The sequence below is a fragment of the Bos indicus x Bos taurus genome, chromosome 12 (assembly GCF_003369695.1).
Source record: "Bos indicus x Bos taurus breed Angus x Brahman F1 hybrid chromosome 12, Bos_hybrid_MaternalHap_v2.0, whole genome shotgun sequence".
NCBI lineage: Eukaryota > Metazoa > Chordata > Mammalia > Artiodactyla > Bovidae > Bos > Bos indicus x Bos taurus.
Window position 1 is genome coordinate 10965852 of NC_040087.1, and position 20499 is coordinate 10986350.

At 38.3% G+C, this 20499-nt stretch overlaps 1 protein-coding gene across 4 annotated transcripts in view; it reads right to left on the reverse strand.

The window, feature by feature from the left end:
• Window positions 1–1405: 1405 nt before the first annotated feature.
• Window positions 1406–20499, reverse strand: part of ELF1 (E74 like ETS transcription factor 1) — an 86144-nt gene continuing 67050 nt past the window's right edge. For 3 of the 4 annotated variants that reach the window (XM_027557117.1, XM_027557118.1, XM_027557119.1), the window contains exons 6-9: window positions 14770–14853; window positions 13815–14007; window positions 12433–12876; window positions 1406–3463 (exon numbers count right to left, since the gene is read on the reverse strand). In XM_027557117.1, the coding sequence (XP_027412918.1) occupies window positions 2869–3463; window positions 12433–12876; window positions 13815–14007; window positions 14770–14853 (1316 nt within the window). In that variant the 3' untranslated portion in view covers window positions 1406–2868. The remainder of the gene's footprint in view (window positions 3464–12432; window positions 12877–13814; window positions 14008–14769; window positions 14854–20499) is intronic. The other variant, XM_027557121.1, reaches the window with a different exon arrangement.

Sequence of the window (20499 nt, forward strand, 5' to 3'; positions counted from 1 at the left end):
ATCTATCTATTAATATGTTCACCTGTTGCACTGGAGAAGAACGCATTGAAGGGGGACAAGGTGAAGACACAGAGACGGAGAACAGTGATCTTTAGATAAAACTTGGGAGAACTCCAGCCTTTGATAGAGTCTCTGGAGCAGCCCAAGAACAGCACTAAGAAATGACTATGAAGGTAAGAAGAGGACAGGAAAGAGTTGGCACAAAAGTAAAGGCAATAGAGACTTGAAGAAAAAGTAAGTTTTAAAAGGTTATCAAATATTGGAAAGGTCAAAAAAGAGAACTGGCAATATGGAAACTGATGGCTATTTAGTGACCTTTGCAACAGTAATTCCAGGGTAATAGGGCAAATGAACTACTACAGAGGGTTAAGAATGAATGGACTAAATGTCCATCAACATATGAAGGGATAGAGAAGATGTGGTACATATATACAATGGAATATTAGCCGTCAACAAGAATGAAATAATGCCATTTGAACAACACGGATGGACTGAAAGATTGCCATAGTAACCAAAGTCAGTCAAAAAGAGAAACACAAGTACCTTATCATATTGCTTATATGTCGAATCTAAAATATGGTAAAAATCAGTAACATCTACAGAACAAAAACAGACTCACAGATAGAAAACAGACTAGTGGTTGCCAAGGGGGAGGGGAGCAGCGGAGGGGAGGAGCGGCAGTTTGGGATTAGCGGAGGCAAGCCACCCATTATAGAATGGATAAACAACCAGCTCATAATGTAGAGCATAGGGACGTGTTTTCAATATTCTGTGACATAACACAATGGGAAAGAATATAAGAAAGTGTATATATATTATATATATACACTTTGATCACCCATCTCCCCAATATACATGTATATACTAGGTTTGATGAAGAATGGAAAGTTGTAGAAAAACAGTGGAACAGAAGGGTATAAGCTAAGGGTAGTAAACAAGAAAACCAGTGAGGCCTGCCCCTTCACATTTTTCTCTGCTTCCATCTTCAGAGACAAGAATGCTCCTTTCAAAACCATATTTCAGAAAAATATTAAGTGACATGAAGAAATGAGTAAGTGGAAGTTACTACTAGGTATAGAGGTATTGGATTGAGATTTTCATTTTCTTATGTTTTTCTATGTTTTCTGAGTTTAACAACTGATCTAATTTCTAATTAGAAAACTTGTTTTTTTAAGTGTGTTTAATATTATTGTCGGGAATATTTTATTTTCTAATTTTTGGAGCCTCGTAATCCATGGTGTCATGTCTGGAAACTGCCATTTGGCATTGTAGAAAGGAAAACTGAGAAGATAACATTCTGCAAATCTTATCTGACTAATGGAAGCTATTATATAAACATTTAGTAACATTGTTATACTAGTAACATTTTCTATTAAGAAACACTTGCTTGAAAACAAAAAACACAGAATTTTTACATGATTTATTTAATAATAAACCAATTAAAGATACAAAAACGTTTAGAGGATTCCAAAATTTAAATTTTTGTTTAAATACAAATTCACTCTGTAATATGAAAACATATAACATTAGACCTCTAAACATAATGATTTTTTCGTCTACAAAAATTGCTTTTTGCTATACTAAAAAATTTGCAGGAAACAATTTTTCTTGTGAAATTAAGTGTACATTATTTACAGATGAAAAAGTAATCTAAAAAGTAATCTAGAAACATGGATATATAATGTAGATTATCTTTGTATGTAATTCCCCCTCCCCCACTCCCAATTAAAAAAAAGATCCAAAATATAAAGCAATTACAGTTTTATAGCAACTGACTACTCAGTCAGATTAGCCAATTGTCTGGGCCCTTAAAGAGCCCTGACTCTTTCAGAATAGCAGTGTATCATTTAGCACTCAGAAACCTAAGTTTACTAGTGGATCACAGTGCACAGGGGCCTAAAGAGTTAATGAACAAACTATTTAGGGAGAATTCAGGTTCATAGCAGGTTTTACAGATAATAGAAAAATGAATTTTTTAGGGCCATTAATTTTCTGTAATATTTTAGTTATATTTACATTAGGAGATAAGCTGATAATGTTTAATTGATACTAACTTTGATAAATTGATAAATTCGATAAATTGATAAACTTGATAAATTGATAAATGTAGGAGTTAGAATCATAAAATTTAGAACCAGATGGGAAACGGAGAACTAGATAGGAACTAGATAGGAGGTGGAGTCTAATCCAATACACCATTCCTCTTAGGAGGCCCAGAAGATCAAGTGGCTTGCCCAAGGTTACACAGCTAGTCAGCAGGAGAACCACTCAGGCTGATACTTTTCTATTAGCCTGCTTCTGAAACAGGTTCAGCCCTATCATGGGCACATTTCAGTTTTTAAAGTTATATTTTACATAGGCATAGCTCAACATACAGTGCAACAAACTAAAGTCAATCTAAGTGAAATCATAATTTTAACAAAGCATAAAATAGGTGTCTTGCATTTCAAAGAGTCAAGACTTAACCTTTGATACAAGTGGAATGAAAACAGCTCCTATATAAATTTCCTGATGTCTTACATTTAAGTATTGTATTTACAAAAGAATCAGAAAAGCTAATGCAATATAAAATTTTAAATGGTGCTTGTAAAATGCTTATGATATAACCACTGAAAAAAAACTCAATGTCTTCATAGTATAAAACGCCTGTTCCTTCACAACTGAATTCTGAAATATTTGGAGAACAAACAGAAATATCTGGGTTTTTCCCCCCTCATCTAACAAAGTCAAAATTAACTGTTACTAATTTTTAACAAGTAACTACAAAATGAGGAAAGTTTGGAGGATTTATCTTAGAATCAATAGTTTGCATACAATTGAAAATGTTCAATTAAAAAACAGCCATCTGTAACTCCTTTGGCGTATTCCTCAGAAGGAGCTGGGCTCCAGTAGTTCGTTTTTTATAGCTGCCTGAGAAGGAAATCCATTGGACACCACCATCACGTAAGGCTGCAGCTGCTGCTCGGCGTCTTCAGTGCCTTGTTTCTCGTTATCTTCAACCTCCTTTTTCACTTCTTCCTGTATGTGAGTTTTTGCTTCTTGAGCTTTGATAACTGAAGTGATTACAGTGCCAGGTGGGTGAGCAACCAGCTGTGAACTGTGATGAGAAAAGGTCACCATGGGTGTGGTGGCACTGAAGGACGGCGCCGAAGCCGCGCTGACGGTCCCGTTGCAGACGGTCGGGACACTGCTGGTGAGGACCTGCTGCACGTGGGCAGGGCTCAAGACGATGGAGGGAGGGGAGCCCGGCTTCTGCGACTGGAGCACCACGTTTTCTTTGAGGACTGTCATGGGCTGTGAGGATGGGATGGCTTGTAAGATGAATTTCTGAGATCCAGCAGCTGACGATGGATCTGCGCTGGCTATCACTGTTGTGATTGGCACTGTCTGGAGTGTTACCGTGTGCAAATGCTGATTCCCAGGAGACACCACCACTGGAACTTGGGCTGGAGTCTGTATGGTCCTGTTGAGATTACAAAATAAAAGTGAGGAAATAACCATATTCTACATTGTTGAAAACAACACTTGACAAGTCACTTGAACAAAACATGAGTTATTCATTTCAAATGCTCCTTCCCGTTATTGCCAACGCAACGAAAACATTGTGCCAGACCCAGCATTAAACACTGCACGTACAGAAATGGCCAACGAAAAAGTCTCAGTCCATTAACTGTAATGCCATCTGTGGGAAAATGTCTGTATAAAGCACTGTATTAACACAAATGGGGAAGCAATTTTTTGTTGAAGGAGGATATCAAAATGTTTCCCAAGGCAGTTATACATAAGCTGCCTGACAGAAAATAGGAATTTTTTTTTTTTTTTTTGCTGCACCATGCAGCTTGTGGGATCTTAGTAACCTGACCAGGGATCAGTTCCGGCCTTTGGCAAAATGCAGAGCCCTAACCACTGGACTGCCAGGTAATTTTCGAAAATTAGGAATTTTTAAATAAACATTGGATCCACTATCATTTTAATATTTGAGGGATAACGTCATCTATAAGTCCAACCAAATTACCAAACTTCACACGATTATAATTGTTTTCAACATGTTTCAGCTCAGATGGTAAAGAGTCTGCCTGCAGTGTGGGAGATCTGGGTTCGATCCCTGGGTTGGGAAGATCCCGTGGAGAAGGAAATGGCAACCCACTGCAGTATTCTTGCCTGGAAAACTCCATGGACAAAGGAGCGTGGCAGGCTACAGTCCATGGGGTCGCAAAGAGTCAGACACGACTGAGCAACTTCACCTTTCTATTATATAGAGAAAACACTCAATTAACTAAAATTAAACAATACTTCAACCTTAAACGTATATGTGATAGAATTATTAGAAGAATTTTAATAATTCACGGCTCATATTACATAAAACAAGTCATGAATATAACTCATGAGGGTTCTTTAGGATGGCAGAGAGAACAAAAGGTAAGGCCAAATCTTGACAAAAATTAACAAAGGTTGTTTTTGAGGTGTGTTTTCTCAGCTCAAGTAATCTGCACAAATTTTAATCATAAAGATACAATTTTAACATAAAATCCAGTTTAAGTTGTTAATTCTATTTATTGAAGAAAAGAGGTACATAAATGGTATTATAAGTCAATCTAATTTAAAGTTCACAGCTGTGAAATTTATACTCATGGCTGTAGTCAATACAAAACAAATGTTGTTGAACAAACTCAGCATCTGGATCTCAACTGTGTTTCCTCTGAATTCTATAAAGCTATTTGACAAAAGGGAGAGGATTGCTACTTCAAATGGCTGAGAGCCGGATTAGTCCCCATAAATGAAATGTTAATTACTGCCTTGAGACTATCACAGGTAAATTTTAGCAAGTTACAGTTACGTGGCCTGTCTCACGTGAAAAATGAAATTCTAGAGCAGAAACCAAGTGGGTAAGGTGGAAGATGACTCAGTACAACTCAGGAGAAAGTAAGATGAAGCAGAAAGACACGGGCGAGCTGGGGCCACACCCACACACGCAGGACACCATTTCTCAGGTTCAGTTCGCCACCACAGTCCCCACTGTGAGAATCAGTCCACGCCAGGATGTCAGCAGCCCCTTTGCAGGACATTGCTAGAGGAGAATATGAGTCCAGTAATGAAGATGTACTAGGTTGGCAGGGGACGGCTAGGAATAAAGGCCAGGTATACTAATACTCTTGGGCAGGCGGTGATGAGTTGGAAGGGTATAGAGTAACTCTGGGAACTAGAGCACTTTTCCAAAATACGCTGTACCTCCCTTTTTTCCTGCCTGCCTAAAATCAGGATATCCTGGGTAGAATCTAAGCCTGCAAATGGTAGCTGACCCTACAGACTGATACCATTTTTTAAATAAAAAAGATCCAAGAGCTTCCCATGCCAAGAGCTCATGTACATGTACATACAGATAAAATAGAATTTGGCACATAGAAAGCATACAGAATGTATCTATAAATATGTATAGCCTGGCCACCAAATAAGTATTATTATCACAATTTTCCACATGAAAAAAATTAATGCAGAAAGAAGCTGAATAGCTCACATAAGGTGAGCAGTTAGATAAGCAAAGGGATCAACTACAGAGCCTATGTGCTTAACCATTACAACATACTGTCACGTAAGTCCTGAATAACTTCAAGTAAAGAGGGATACTTACTATTAGATTTGTAAACAGTAGGGAGTTACAACTCTAATATACCCACACACCCCTTTCTCTTTCCCTCTCTCAGGTATGGCATAACCAATAATCTACTTGGAAAAGTTCCATGTTGTTAATCAGGGCTACCACGAGACATTCAATGCATTTTACTGAAGTCAGAAAAAGATGGCCCTTTCCTGGGCATCTGACTGCCATCTGCCAGAAAATATATATACTGACTTAAAATACCTGCAGTGTAAATATACTGGCTATTTGAACAAATTATAAAACAATAAATTTTTACTAATAAAAAATTCAGAGATTAAAGGATTAAATATTATGCAGCCTTTTCCCAACCACAGGAATTAAAACCATTTTTTTCTTAGTTAATTATTAAACTGTCAGTTGTGTCTGCTTATAATTATATTGTACAACAAAGGTTGCATTACAGTTAACTACTTCTAAAAAGCCCAAGCTGCTTGTAACCAACTGGTACAATAGTGGTTATTTAAAATTCTTCAAACTTTCTGAAGCTAAGAAAGATATACAATATAATATTTGGCTTTTGCTAAATATCTACTCAGCTGTCAGGAAGTGTCATTTAATTGTTACAACCACCTGTCAGGTTAAATAATATCATCTTTATTTTATAGATGAGGAAACAGAATAGTTGGTTAATACAATCCAATGTCATATCCAATAATTGACAAGGGTTGTAGGGTGAGAATTTTATGCCCAACAATTCCTACTCCATTATATTGCTTTTAAAGTAACCTATAAATTATATATTGATATTTTTAGAGGCTAATTTATTTAAAAGACCCTAAGACAAACTTAGTGCTTGGAAAAACCTTGTAGAGAAACAAGTTATACTTGGTAGGTATATGGACTTCCAAGTTTACCAAGGGACAATTTTAGGAAAATACTTTACTAGAGGTTTATTTTTGTGAAGCCAAAGTTAAGATTTGTACACCTGAACATATATACCATAAATCAATTAAGAAAAGTTTAATCAATTTCAACATAGACACAGTTGGCCTTCCATACTCATGGCTCCACATCCACGTATTCCACCAACCTCCCCCAGAAATATCCAGGTGAGTCTGGATATCCCCAGGTGAAAATATCCAGCCTCACCTCCCCCAAAATTGCAGAAAGTTCCAAATTGCAAAGCTTGAATGATCTGCTACGTGCTGGCAAGTACTTACATAGCATTTATACTGTATTAGGTATTATAAGTAATCTAGAGATAATTTAAAGTATATGGGAGGCTATATGGAGGTTATATGCTAATATTAGCCATTTTACATAAGGGGCAACCTCAGATTTTGGAGTCTGAAGGGAATTCTGGAAATAATCCCCTGAGGATACTGAGGGATAATTCTATGGGCAATTGTGTGAGATAAAAAGAAATGAGTAAAGGAAAAAATGGAGAAAAAATATGTTGCTACTTCTCTGTAAATAAGTAATAATTCTTGTGATTGTGTGAATTAACTGAGAGTATGTCAGATCATTAAGTTTACTGCTTTAGACTAAATTTCTTGTATTAAAACATTATCTCCACCACTATCTCCACCTGTGACCAGGCTCCTTGGCCTCTCTTTGCGTCGGTTTCCTCAACTATAAAATAGGAATACTGAATATTACCTATACCTCATTGTGCAATAAGGATTCTATACTTTAATATATGTAAAGTATATGAAAAATAGAGTGTTTTGAAAGTTATCAGTTCCTGTTACATTAATTTAATAATTAATCTAAATTTAATTCATAAGATGCTGATTGCAGCCATGAAATTAAGACACTTACTCCTTGGAAGGAAAGTTATGACCAACCTAGATAGCTTATTCAAAAGCAGAGACATTACTTTGCCAACAAAGGTCCGTCTAGTCAAGGCTATGGTTTTTCCAGTGGTCATGTATGGATGTAACAGTTGGACTGTGAAGAAAGCTGAGCGCCGAAGAATTGATGCTTTTGAACTGTGGTGTTGGAGAAGACTCTTGACAGTCCCTTGGACTGCGAGGAGATCCAACCAGTCCATTCTAAAGGAGATCAGTCCTGGGTGTTCACTGGAAGGTCTGATGTTGAAGCTGAAACTCCTATACTTTGGCCACCTCATGCGAAGAGTTGACTCATTGGAAAAGACTCTGATGCTGGGAGGGATTGGGGGCAGGAGGAGAAGGGGACGACAGAGGATGAGATGGCTGGGTGGCATCACTGACTCGATGGACATGAGTTTGGGTGAACTCCGGGAGTTGGTGATGGACAGGGAGGCCTGGTGTGCTGCAATTCATGGGGTTGCAAAGAGTTGAACACGACTGAGCAACCAAACCGAACTGAACTAAGTCGTAAGTATTGTACCTTCTCTCAACTACAGAAAAAAAATATTTCAAAGGTCTTTGGTTTTTTAAAAAACTAGTCAAGAAAGATATAGCCAAATTTCTGTAACTTTTCTTAGGAGTGATAATATGGTTACTTGGGATGTCTGTATTTTTAAAGAGTTGTACATTGAAATATTTAGGGGTGAAATGTCACAACTGACTTGACAAATACCCAAACAAACAAAAAAGGGCATAAATAAATATTGAGAGAAAGCAAAAAAGGCAAAGAAACAAATACCAATTGTAAATTCAGCTGGATGACAAACAGGTGGTTCAATGTACTATTTCAACCCTTCCATATTTTGAAATTTCTACAGTTAAAAGTTGGCATAATTACAGTGAAAATAAGTAGGACTTGAGGGAGGAAAATAAAATACAACCAAATGAGAGAAGAATTGTTTTAAAATCAAACAAATGATTAAGAATGTAAGGATGACACGCAAATTCGTGAAGCGTTCCATATTTTTTCAAATAGCCAAAGCTATCTTGAGAAAGAAGAATGGAACTGGAGGAATCAACCTACCTGACTTCAGACTCTATTACAAAGCCACAGTTATCAAGACAGTATGGTACTGGCACAAAGACAGAAATATTGATCAATGGAACAAAATAGAAAGCCCAGAGATAAATCCACGCACATATGGACACCTTATCTTTGACAAAGGAGGCAAGAATATACAATGGATTAAAGACAATCTCTTTAACAAGTGGTGCTGGGAAAACTGGTCAACCACTTGTAAAAGAATGAAACTAGAACACTTTCTAACACCATACACAAAAATAAACTCAAAATGGATTAAAGATCTCAACATAAGACCAGAAACTATAAAACTCCTAGAGGAGAACATAGGCAAAACACTCTCCGACATACATCACAGCAGGATCCTCTATGACCCACCTCCCAGAATATCGGAAATAAAAGCAAAAGTAAACAAATGGGACCTAATTAACCTTAAAAGCTTCTGCACAACAAAGGAAACTATTAGCAAGATGAAAAGGCAGCCTTCAGAATGGGAGAAAATAATAGCAAATGAAGCAACTGACAAACAACTAATCTCAAAAATATACAAGCAACTCCTACAGCTCAACTCCAGAAAAATAAATGACCCAATCAAAAAATGGGCCAAAGAACTAAATAGACATTTCTCCAAAGAAGACATACAGATGGCTAACAAACACATGAAAAGATGCTCAACATCACTCATTATCAGAGAGATGCGAATCAAGACCACTATGAGGTACCATTTCACGCCAGTCAGAATGGCTGCGATCCAAAAGTCTACAAGCAATAAATGCTGGAGAGGGTGTGGAGAAAAGGGAACTCTCTTACACTGTTGGTGGGAATGCAAACTAGTACAGCCACTATGGAGAACAGTGTGGAGATTCCTTAAAAAACTGGAAATAGAACTGCCTATTGATCCAGCAATCCCACTGCTGGGCATACACACTGAGGAAACCAGAAGGGAAAGAGACACGTGTACCCCAATGTTCATCGCAGCACTGTTTATAATAGCCAGGACATGGAAGCAACCTAGATGCCCATCAGCAGATGAATGGATAAGAAAGCTATGGTACATATACACAATGGAGTATTACTCAGCCATTAAAAAGAATATATTTGAATCAGTTCTAATGAGATGGATAAAACTGGAACCTATTATACAGAGTGAAGTAAGCCAGAAAGAAAAACACCAATACAGTATACTAACACATATATATGGAATTTAGAAAGATGGTAACAATAACCCTGTGTACGAGACAGCAAAAGAGACACTGATGTGTAGATCAGTCTTATGGACTCTGTGGGAGAGGGAGAGGGTGGGGAGACTTGGGAGAATAGCATTGAAACATGTATAATATCATGTATGAAACGAGTCGCCAGTCCAGGTTTGATGCACAGTACTGGATGCTTGGGGCTGGTGCACTGGGACGACCCAGAGGGAAGGTAGGGGAGGGAGGAGGGAGGAGGGTTCAGAATGGGGAACGCGGGTATACCTGTGGCAGATTCATTTCGATATTTGGCAAAACTAATACAATATTGTAAAGTTTAAAAATAAAAAAATAAAAAAAAGAATGTATGTGGATATAACTGATTCACTTTTCTGTATAACATAAACTAATACAACAGTGTAAAGCAACTATACCCTGGTTTTAAAAATTGAATGTAGATACATAGATAGTCATATAAATACACGATAATTTCTACAAGAAGAAATTGTGTTTTGGAAATTCTCTGGTGGTCCAGTGGTTTTAGTTCTTGACACTTCCACTGCCACGGGCCTAGTTCAATACCTGGTCAGGGAACTAATACCCGTCCTGTGAGCCACAAGTCACAGTCAAAAAAAAAAAGAATAAAAAATTGTGTTTTAAAGTTTGAAGAGTTAAAGTTTATATTTGTTCATTTTGTAAGTAGTCCACTTAGACAACTCATTATTCTAAAAGGAGATAAAGAATAATTATATATACTACTTCCAAACAAATTCTATGAATATGAAGGAGTGTTCTGTGTCAGACTGTGTTAGGTGCTGGAAAAAGGATAGTGGATAGAAGGTAGCTTCTACAGATTTAAATGGATAGCATGAGACAGGCATTAAAGTTACCTGAAAACCTGGATTATGTACCAGAACATGATAGAGGGAAGCAGTCAGCTTCAGCTGGAAGGAATTCTGAGCAGAGCAAGAGCTGGCAGCGGAAGCTATAGAAACTGGACAACACTCTGTCTGTATGCAACACAGACCTAACAACAGCTGCAAGAAGGCAATACCACAAATGCTGGCTCTTGACCCATTAAACAAAGGATGGCTCTGGTCAGAAACATCATATAATGAGAGGCATCGATAACACAGAAGTTGGAAAAGAAAAAAATAGGAGAAGGAGGAATCAGGCAGAGAGTCCACAGAACTCTTTTTTACCTTCTGGGCCACAAGGGAAGCCCATAGAACTCTCAGAGAATGTAAAAATGAAGATTCTGAAAGGTATACCAAAGACAGCTTGAAAATCACAGGAAGGAAGCTTTTTAATTACAACCCTTTAATACCTGGCACTGAGTCTTATTCAGAAACTGACATTCACAGTAATAAAGTATCCAATATAATACCATAATTTATTATCTTTCTGAGCTAGAGCTGTGTGTTTTTGTTATTGTTGTTTTTCTTCTGGTTTGTTTTTATTCTCAACGTCTAAAAAGGAACCTTTGGTCAGAGATGCTAAAAAAAAAAAACACAACTGAATCCATCCAAGAAGGGAGTCCCAGTGATCTGCATGTTTCTTATCAACACAGACAAACACAATGACAACAGAGTGACAAGAGCCTGGAAAACAATGGGCGGAACCAAATAATTCCAATTAGATACTCAGTCATCGTAAGTAACCAACAGAACTTAGAGGAAAACAAAGCATTAACAGGAAAACATAGTTAAATAAGTACTTGTTTAATTAAGATAGGAAAAATGTGACCTACACCCCTCACACGTCAATAATTTAAGATCATTCAATTCTCTTAAACTTGTCAAAAGTTGAATGGAGCGTACAAGGAAGCCTGAATGGTCTAGTAGGTCTGTGTTGACTCCAGGTAATGCTTACTTCAAGGTCAACTGAATAAAAATCCAGCATTTACACTTGAGAATATACAACTGTAAGACAGGAGTCAGCTAATGAAACAATCAAAAGAATCATATTTATTGGGTTTGGAATGGCTCTTATAAGTCATGTTCTAGAAATTCACAGCAGTAGAAACTAAAAAACAGAACCCTGAAAATGTCCACCTAATTTTCTGCCTTCCTCCTTTTTCCCCATTCTAAATCAGTCAAAACCAGTCACAAGTTTCTGCAAAAAAAACAGTCTAAGTTGTTGTTAGACTTTGTTAAGATATATCGTCTCTGGGGTTATGAGGCAGATTTGATCTGATTAAACCAAAAAACTATTCCTCCAACTCTGCCACTCTACAAACCTGAAAAAGAGGACCTTTGATTCCTGGACTCCCAACCTGTTTGACTATTCTGGATACTATCTGAGAAGACTGTTATCTTCCCAAGGAATAATGTGAATTTCTTAGAACTCAATGACCAAAGGGTCATTATACGTAAATTTATATTAAATTTTCACAGCTTCTAACTTTGTCCCCAAAAAGATCTGAAACAATTCCCTGGATTTTCTTATATGTGGATCTCTTCTTATATGGATCAATCAGTTATACAAAGCTATACAGGACTGATTCAAATTGGGAGAATCACATCAAGTGCTGTCAAAGTTTAAAAACAACAAATCACTGATAAAATCAGAGGACTGATGCCTTGCTGCTGAAACAATCTGTTGACTAAAAGTTCTAGCTTGAAATCTGTATCATTTTTATTTTCATTTCTGAATCCTGACACATTTAACCAATAATGACTCTTGTCAGAGCATGACACAACGATCTGCACCGGTCACTAGCTTTCTCACCTAATACTCGGAACGGAAGGATTGAGCGTCTCCTCTGGCATGCTGCTGGCTGCTTCTGCTTCTGGAACAGCTTGTACCGGCTGCACCACGTGAATAGTCCGGAAGAGCTGGGTAGGGTACGGAGCCTGTGTGGACTGTACTGTCCTCAGAGCCTCGGACGGCTGCACAGGTTCCATGGGATCTTTGGGTTTTGCAGCTTTCGAATTCCCTGGTTTCAGAACTGTAGTGGCTCCTCCTTTTATTCCTGGACTTGAAGATGCTCTCGATCGACTTGCTGGGTTCCTACTCGAAGTGGCTGTTGATGATAGTGAGGGATCTGAAGACTCTATGCTGCAACTTGGATCTTCATCATCTATATAAATAAGGTCTTTCGGCATATCCTTAAACTGATACACCAAGCGCTGACCTTCTACTTTTGCCAGAATACCCCTTTGGTAATAGTACCTATTCGAAACAGACAATTTTATCAATATTGTATTCGGTTAAACATAAACTAAAATAATATTCAACACAGCAAAACTTTTATAATCATAAACAAGAGTTTAAAGTTGGAAACAAGTGAGAAAAGGATTTCTAAATGAAGGGTAGTTATTTTCTCTTCCATAGCTTACTATAATGTCCCTACCTGTTTTAAAGTCGATTCAGTAAATCTGAAACAATTTTCTATATAAAACTTAATGATGCACAAATAGATGTGATTCAAGTTTTGTCACTGATTCTAATTAGATCAAGAACCTAACAACTATGAGCTAAAAAAATAAAATGCAAACTGTAACTAAATAGTTATGGTTTAAAAAAGTTATCAAGTTATCAGATCTGGATGTTTCCACTAAGTTTTTCTCAAACATATCCCCAGATCTTGACGATTAAATGACATGATCAAAGAAAAACAAACTAAAAGTGGGTTTAAGAGGTATCTCTGTTCAACACTTTCACAATGGTTAACATTATTCTTGAAGCATTAATTTATTCCAACGTAATATATTATACCTGAGGTTCATGCTTAAAAATGCACCCTCTTATTAAGTACCTGCATTACGAATATTTGTTATTTTGTGCTGAATTTAAGTTTAATGGCTCAAAACATATGAGATTTGTGGTCCATGTATAATGCCTGATGATAGTTCAACATTTTCTGATCTCTTCATAAATAAAATATCCATTATTTGCATGAAGATTTTTTGGGGGAAGGAGAACATTTTCCCAGACTGAAATAATATTTTGATTTAAATACTCAGTTCTATAAGTAGTGTGGTTTTAGCACTTCAAAAGTAAGATTTACCATTTCTAAAGAAAACCCTCTGACTTTTTAGAACTTACCTGCTTTCTAGTATTTAAGAAACAATATTCTTCACACAACGAACTACAGAAATTTCACGTACCTGAGAGCTCTTCCCATGGTCTCATAATTCATATCAGGTTTGTTTTTGTGCTTGCCCCACAACCTGGATACTGCTTTAGAATCTACCAATTTAAAAATGCCTTTTTCTCGCTGGGTCCATTTGATGTATTTAGGACAAGTAGCTTTGTCCTGAAGCAGTGCCAGTAAAAACTCCCAAAGATAAATTGTGTTTCCTGAAACAAAAGCAATTTCTTTTTAACTGAACCAAAACTTTATTTGAAAGAGCACAATAAAACACAACTAAAGGTCTTATTAAGTTCCATCTATAATTATATAAAACAAATTACACAGTTCAGTTAGTACTGGTGATATAATGGTCATAATTTCTAGAGTCTAATATAGATCTTTTTATTAGTCCCACATAAGTTATCTGAATAGAGCAATCCTGCCAATTAGATTTGTGATGACCTAGGGAGAAAGCATTGTAAGAAATTTTCTTTCAGCCTCTTTAAGAACCATTATTACATAGAAGAAAAGGAAAAAGAAATGTAAAAAACCTTTCAATAGTTGTTCTTTTTATATCAAGAGCCAGCAGATTGGCCTTAACAATTTTCTTCAAATTTGGGAAGCAGTTATGAAAATATTAAAACTCCAAGACAACGTAATAAAGTGTCTATGAACCGAAAACCTAATGTAGCTGAATTCTTCCAAGGGACTCATTATTAAATGAAAGGATGGAGTATTTTGACAGGGAACTGAAAATCTCCTAATGGATTTCTTGTGCTACATTATTACCAGTATTTCTACAGAAAGTGATAACTGTGCATGTGGCAGGTGGCAGCAATAAGATCCATTTCAATAAAACCTGGTGTTTTCTACTTACAGTATGCAGATATTATTAATGGTTTCTACTTACAGTATGCAGATATTTTAGAGCAATCTGAATGTTACTTGATCTATAAACATTATAAGGAAATTACAGTAGTAGTACTTACCCTTCCCATCTTTGTTTTTCTTCTTCACAGATATGTTTGGTGTAGTGGTTGGGGAATCTGGACGTGGTGGTTTAGTTTTTCTCCCTGAAATCACAATGGCTCTACATAAATATTTGCCCTCAAAAGTGAGAGAGAATGGATAATTTAGCTGTTTATAAAAGCTTTTTTTGGTCATTTATCCTCAATTTCAGAGAAGGCAATGGCACCCCACTCCAGTACTCTTGCCTGGAAAATCCCATGGACAGAGGAGCCTGGTAGGCTGCAGTCCATGGGGTCGCTGAGGGTCGGACACGACTGAGTGACTTCACTTTCACTTTTATGCATTGGAGAAGTAAATGGCAACCCACTCCAGTGTTCTTGCCTGGAGAATCCCAGGGACAGGGGAGCCTGGTGGGCTGCCGTCTATGGGGTCGCACAGAGTCGGACACAACTGAAGTGACTTAGCAGCATCTTCAATTTTAAGTGCCAAGTATTTATACATGGACTGCATGGAAATCCAACCAGTCCATTCTGAAGGAGATCAGCCCTAGGATTTCTTTGGAAGGAATGATGCTAAAGCTGAAACTCCAGTATTTTGGCCACCTCATGCAGAGTTGACTCATTGGAAAAGACTCTGATGCTGGGAGGGATTGGGGGCAAGAGGAGAAGGGGACGACAGAGGATGAGATGGCTGGATGGCATCACTGACTCGATGAACGTGAGTCTGAGTGAACTCCGGGAGTTGGTGATGGACAGGGAGGCCTGGTGTGCTGCTATTCATGGGGTCGCAAAGAGTCGGACACGACTGAGCGACTGATCTGATCTGATCTGATTTTATACATGGAACACATATTGGTTTCTTAAATACTACTTATTAAAAGGAAAATAACTTCAGTAAAAATTTAACATTAATATAGGTTAGATCACAGACACTTTTATGTAGAAAACAATACTTTGGCTCATTTGTTAAAATGAGATTAAGTTGAAACTTTATCTTTCAGGTGACAATTCTTAAAATTTGGATGAACATACTGATATTGATAAAACTTGGGCTCCAAAATCAAGCCATTTAAGTCTGTCTGCCTCTTGGTTGGTTCTCAAATACTGGAAACTACCCAAAACTTCTAGATATAAAATATAAGGTAAAATTGAGGTTAAATTTTTGTGAACCACATACTCAATTTTTATTTTGTGTATTTTTAAACATCTTATTCTATATTTCTTTCAATTTACAGTAAACAAACTTTATGGTTATCCATCACCCAGCCCCAGACAAGTCAGAGTTAAAAGTGTATTTTGTTCAGCCTTAGTCTGGGTCAACCAACTATTCTAAAGCCGTGTTTGTGATCTCTTCTCCCTTTATCTAGAGCCACAACCTGGCAGCAATGCTGCCTATGACTTAGGTTGGGGTGATGATGCTATCTGAACAGACTACCACCCTGCATGGGAGAGACAATGGAGATTAAGCATAAATGGATGCTTCAGTTAGCACTTCTAACCATGATGTTCTTGAATTTGACTCTCTCTGATCTAGATCACAAGGGCAAATGCTGAGGTAATTTAGGGAAGTGACTTAAAAAAGAACTTTTTAGGGCTAAAGTCACAAGGTTAGTAGCAACACAAGACAAGTTCAGTTGCTCAGTCGTGTCTGACTCTTTGCGGCTGCATGGACTGCAGCATGCAAGGCCTCGCTGTCCATCACCAACTCCCACAGCTTGCTCAAACTCATGTCCATCGAGTCGGTGATGCCATCCAACCATCTCATCCTCTGTTATCCCCTTCTCCTCCTGCCTTCAATCTTTGCCAGCATAAGGGTCTTCTCCAATGAGTCAGTTCTTCACACCAGGTGGCCAAAATATTGGAGTTTCAGCTTCAGCATCAGTCCTTCCAATGAATATTCAGGACTGGTTTTCTTTAGGATGGACTGGTTGGGGACTCTTAACTCCAACTCAACCACAGTTCAAAAGCATCAATTCTTTGGCACTCAGCTTTCTTTATGGTCCAACTCTCACATCCATACATGACCACTGGAAAAACCATAGCTTTGAATAGACAGACCTTTGTCAGCAAAGGAATGTCTCTGCTTTTTAATATGCTGTCTGGGTTGGTCATAACTTTTCTTCCAAGGAGCAAGCGTCTTTTAATTTCATGGCTGCAGTCACAATCTGCGGTGATTTTGGAGCCCCAAAAATAAAGTCTCTCACTGTTTCCACTGTTTCCCCGTCTATTTGCTATGAAGTGATGGGACGCAATACCATGATCTTAGTTTTTTGAATGTTGAGTTTTAAGCCAGCTTTTTCACTTTCCTCTTTCACTTTCATCAAGAGGCTCCTTAGTTCCTCTCCACTTTGTGCCATAAGGGTGGTGTCATCTGCGTATCTGAGGTTATTGATATTTCTCCTGGCAATCTTGTTTCCAGTTTATGCTTCATCCAGCCCAGTGTTTCTCATGATGTACTCTGCATATAGGTTAAATAAGCAGGGTGACAATATACAGCCTTGATGTACTCCTTTCCCAATCTGGAATCAGTCTGTTAATAGTAATACATCCCAAGACAAACTGAATAGGAAAACACTTCTGAAGTTAAGGTGAGTAAGAGTCAAGGAAAGTGAAAAGTGAAAGTGAAAGTCATTCAGCCGTATCTGACTCTGTGATCCCATGGAATTCCCAGGCCAGAATACTGGAGGGGGTAACCTTTCCCTTCTGCAGGGGATCTTCCCAACTCAGGAATCAAACTGGGGTCTCCTGCATTGCAGGCGAATTCTATACCAACTGAGCTATGAGGAGAAGAAAGTCAAAAGAGTCATTCTTCAGGCCTGGCCCCTCCTGAGACTACCAGATGTATACACGTGGAAAATAGGCAGCCTGGTGCCTCAAATTCCATCACTGCAGACATCTGCAGAGAACCTACAGAGATTTCTAGTTAACTGTGTTCATGACTGTGAGGATTAGAAGCCAGACTTCAGTTAGCTGCTATCCTTCTGTTTTATTTTCCCTAATTTTTTCTCTTTTTAAAAAATATTTATTTATTTGGCTGCGCTGGGTCAGCCGTGGCATGTGGGATCCTTGATCTTCGCTGCAAATGCAGGAACTTTAGTTGCCACATGTGGGATCTAGATTCCTGACCAGGGACAAAGTATGGGTCCCCTGCATCAGGAGCTCAGAGTCTGAGCCACTGGGCCAGAGGGAAGTCCCGATAGTGCTGTTTTTATCCCGCTGTTTTCCTCCGCTAGTGTCAGTCACGGCAGATACCGTCAGTAGCCTACCCAGCATCCATCCTCTCCACTGCCTTCCTCACTGTTACGGTGACGATGCACACCGCGTCACATGAACTATAGGTTAATTGGGTATATAAATTTTGTGAAGTTATTTCTCCTAATACTTTGAACATATCCAGCCCTTCCAGTTTTTCATGGGAGCTTGTAGCCAATTCAATAATCAATCCTCATCAGGTAATGCAGTTTCTCCCTGATTGGTCCATTTCTTCCTCTTTTTTTTTTTTTCTCTTGTTTTGGCTGTGGGTTGCAGGGAGTCTTTGATGTTCCACATTTTTTTAGCATAATCTATTTCAGCCTGCATCTATTTTACTTATGCTACTCAGGATTCACTATGATGGGATTAACATCATTCTGGAAAATTTCTCAATCATTATCTTTGAATATTGCTTCTTCCTCACTCTACACATTCTCCCTTCCTGGAGCTCTGATTAAACGTGTAGATCTTCTCAAGCAATCCTCACATCTCTCTTTTATTATCTTTTACTATACATCAGCTCTAGACTGGAGCTCACTGATTCTCTCTTCAGCAGTGACTCATTTGCTATTTAAATAGCAAAATAGATCCCCAAACATTATGTGTTCTATCTGGTTCCTTATCATGCCAGTCTTCCACCATTAAGTAGGATATTAGTCTTTTACTTTCTAAAAACAGCTTTATTGAGGTATAACTGACATACAATTAACCTGCTTATGTTTAAAGTTTATAATCTGATAAGTTTTGACATATGTATACACCTGTGAAACCATCACTCAAGATAATGAACATATTCTTCACTCCGTAAAGTGCGTTTGTAATCCTCTTTCCCCACCCTGCCCCATCCACAGGTAACCAACCACTCGTTTTCTATCATTATAGATTAATTTACATTTTGTACAATTTCATATAAACAGAATCATACTCTTCTTTTATGGCAGGGGGTTGGGAATCTGGCTCTTTTCCTCTAGTACAATTATGTTAAGGTTCATCCATTTTTGTCTTATGTATCAACAGTACATTTCATTTTATTGCTGAATGGTCTTTCATTGTATGGGTATTACCACATGTTTAACCCAATCAGCAGCTTATTAATTTTAGCCTTTGTAAAGCTTGTGCTTTTGGTGTCATATCCAAAAAACAGTTGTCACATCAGGAGCTGTTACTCCATCTTGACTAGAAGAGGAAGTTTCACATGGTATTTTTTAATAGTCTCATTCTTTGACCATATTTTCTATTCTTTTGCATTAATAATTATAATAATATTCATTGGAAGTTTCTATTTGATAATTCTATTATCTGAGGTTCATAGTGAACTAACCCTAGGATTTTTTTTTTTTTTTGAATTCTGGTTTATTGTTGGACAACAGTGTTTCACACACACATCAAGCAGGCCAAAAAAATAATAATAATAAACCATAACTTCATAATCAAGGGAAAAAAAGAAAACTTTTATCACTGGCCTTTTTAACCATCTCATAAAAACCAGCTCCTTATAGTAAGCTACATACATGCACAAAAAGGGTTACTGGCATTCTCGAAATAAGACTGATTTTTTGTTGTAGCCTTTGCTTTTTTTTTTTTTTTTTAACATTTTCTTTCTCCTTTGAGATTGTAATGAACATGTTCACACCACAAGGAAAGTCAGAAGTAGGAGAGAGAATGCTGGGAAGGCTGGTTTGCTCATCCGAGATCATTATTAAAAATGGCTGACCCCTAACAACATGTACAAATATATAAAATGTAAATATAAAATACCGATTCTCCTTTTAAAAGTACTTTAAGAAAAAAAATTAGGGCCTTGGAAGTGTCGGCTCCTTTTTCCTCTCCTGTCGCAAATTCATGCTGTGTGGCTCTGGGTGGACAGGGGAGAGCCCGCGGCGGAGCAGGCGCGGCGCAGGCGGCGGGCAGGCCGGACTCCACCTGGCAGTTGAGGGTCTGAGGCGCGAAGAGGAGGGTGAATGGGCTACAGCAGCCTTCTCTGTGAGCTTCACTTCTCTTTTGCTGCTGGTCATCCTCACCCATCTTCCACTTCTTCGTGTCAGGGTCACCATCCCCGTCATCTTCAGCTGCTGCTCTGCCCACAGCTGCCGCGGACGCCTTATCTTCCTCGCCACCCTCTTCCTCGCCATCCCCTTCCTCCTCCTCTTCCTCCTCCCCTCACTGTCAGCCTCCTGTTCCCCATTTTCCTCCTTCTCAGCATTCCCATCAGCAGGCCCTCGCTCCCATTCTCCGTCTCCCCCGTGGCTTCTTTCAAGTCCTTGGCAGTGATCTTGGAGCTGGTGTGCATGGCTGCATTGGGCACGATGGGGCCAGTGATGTTATGCAGCAAACTGAAAAGAAAGCAGGAGGTCGAGAACTCCAGCGATGAAGCTGCCGGAGTCCACAGTGGAGGCGGAGCTGGAGGTGGTTGAGCGAGTGAGGAGCCAGGCGCGGGGACAATGCAAAGACTGCTCCTGAGAGCAGCCAGTGGGGGAAACTTGAGAATTCCTGTGTCTG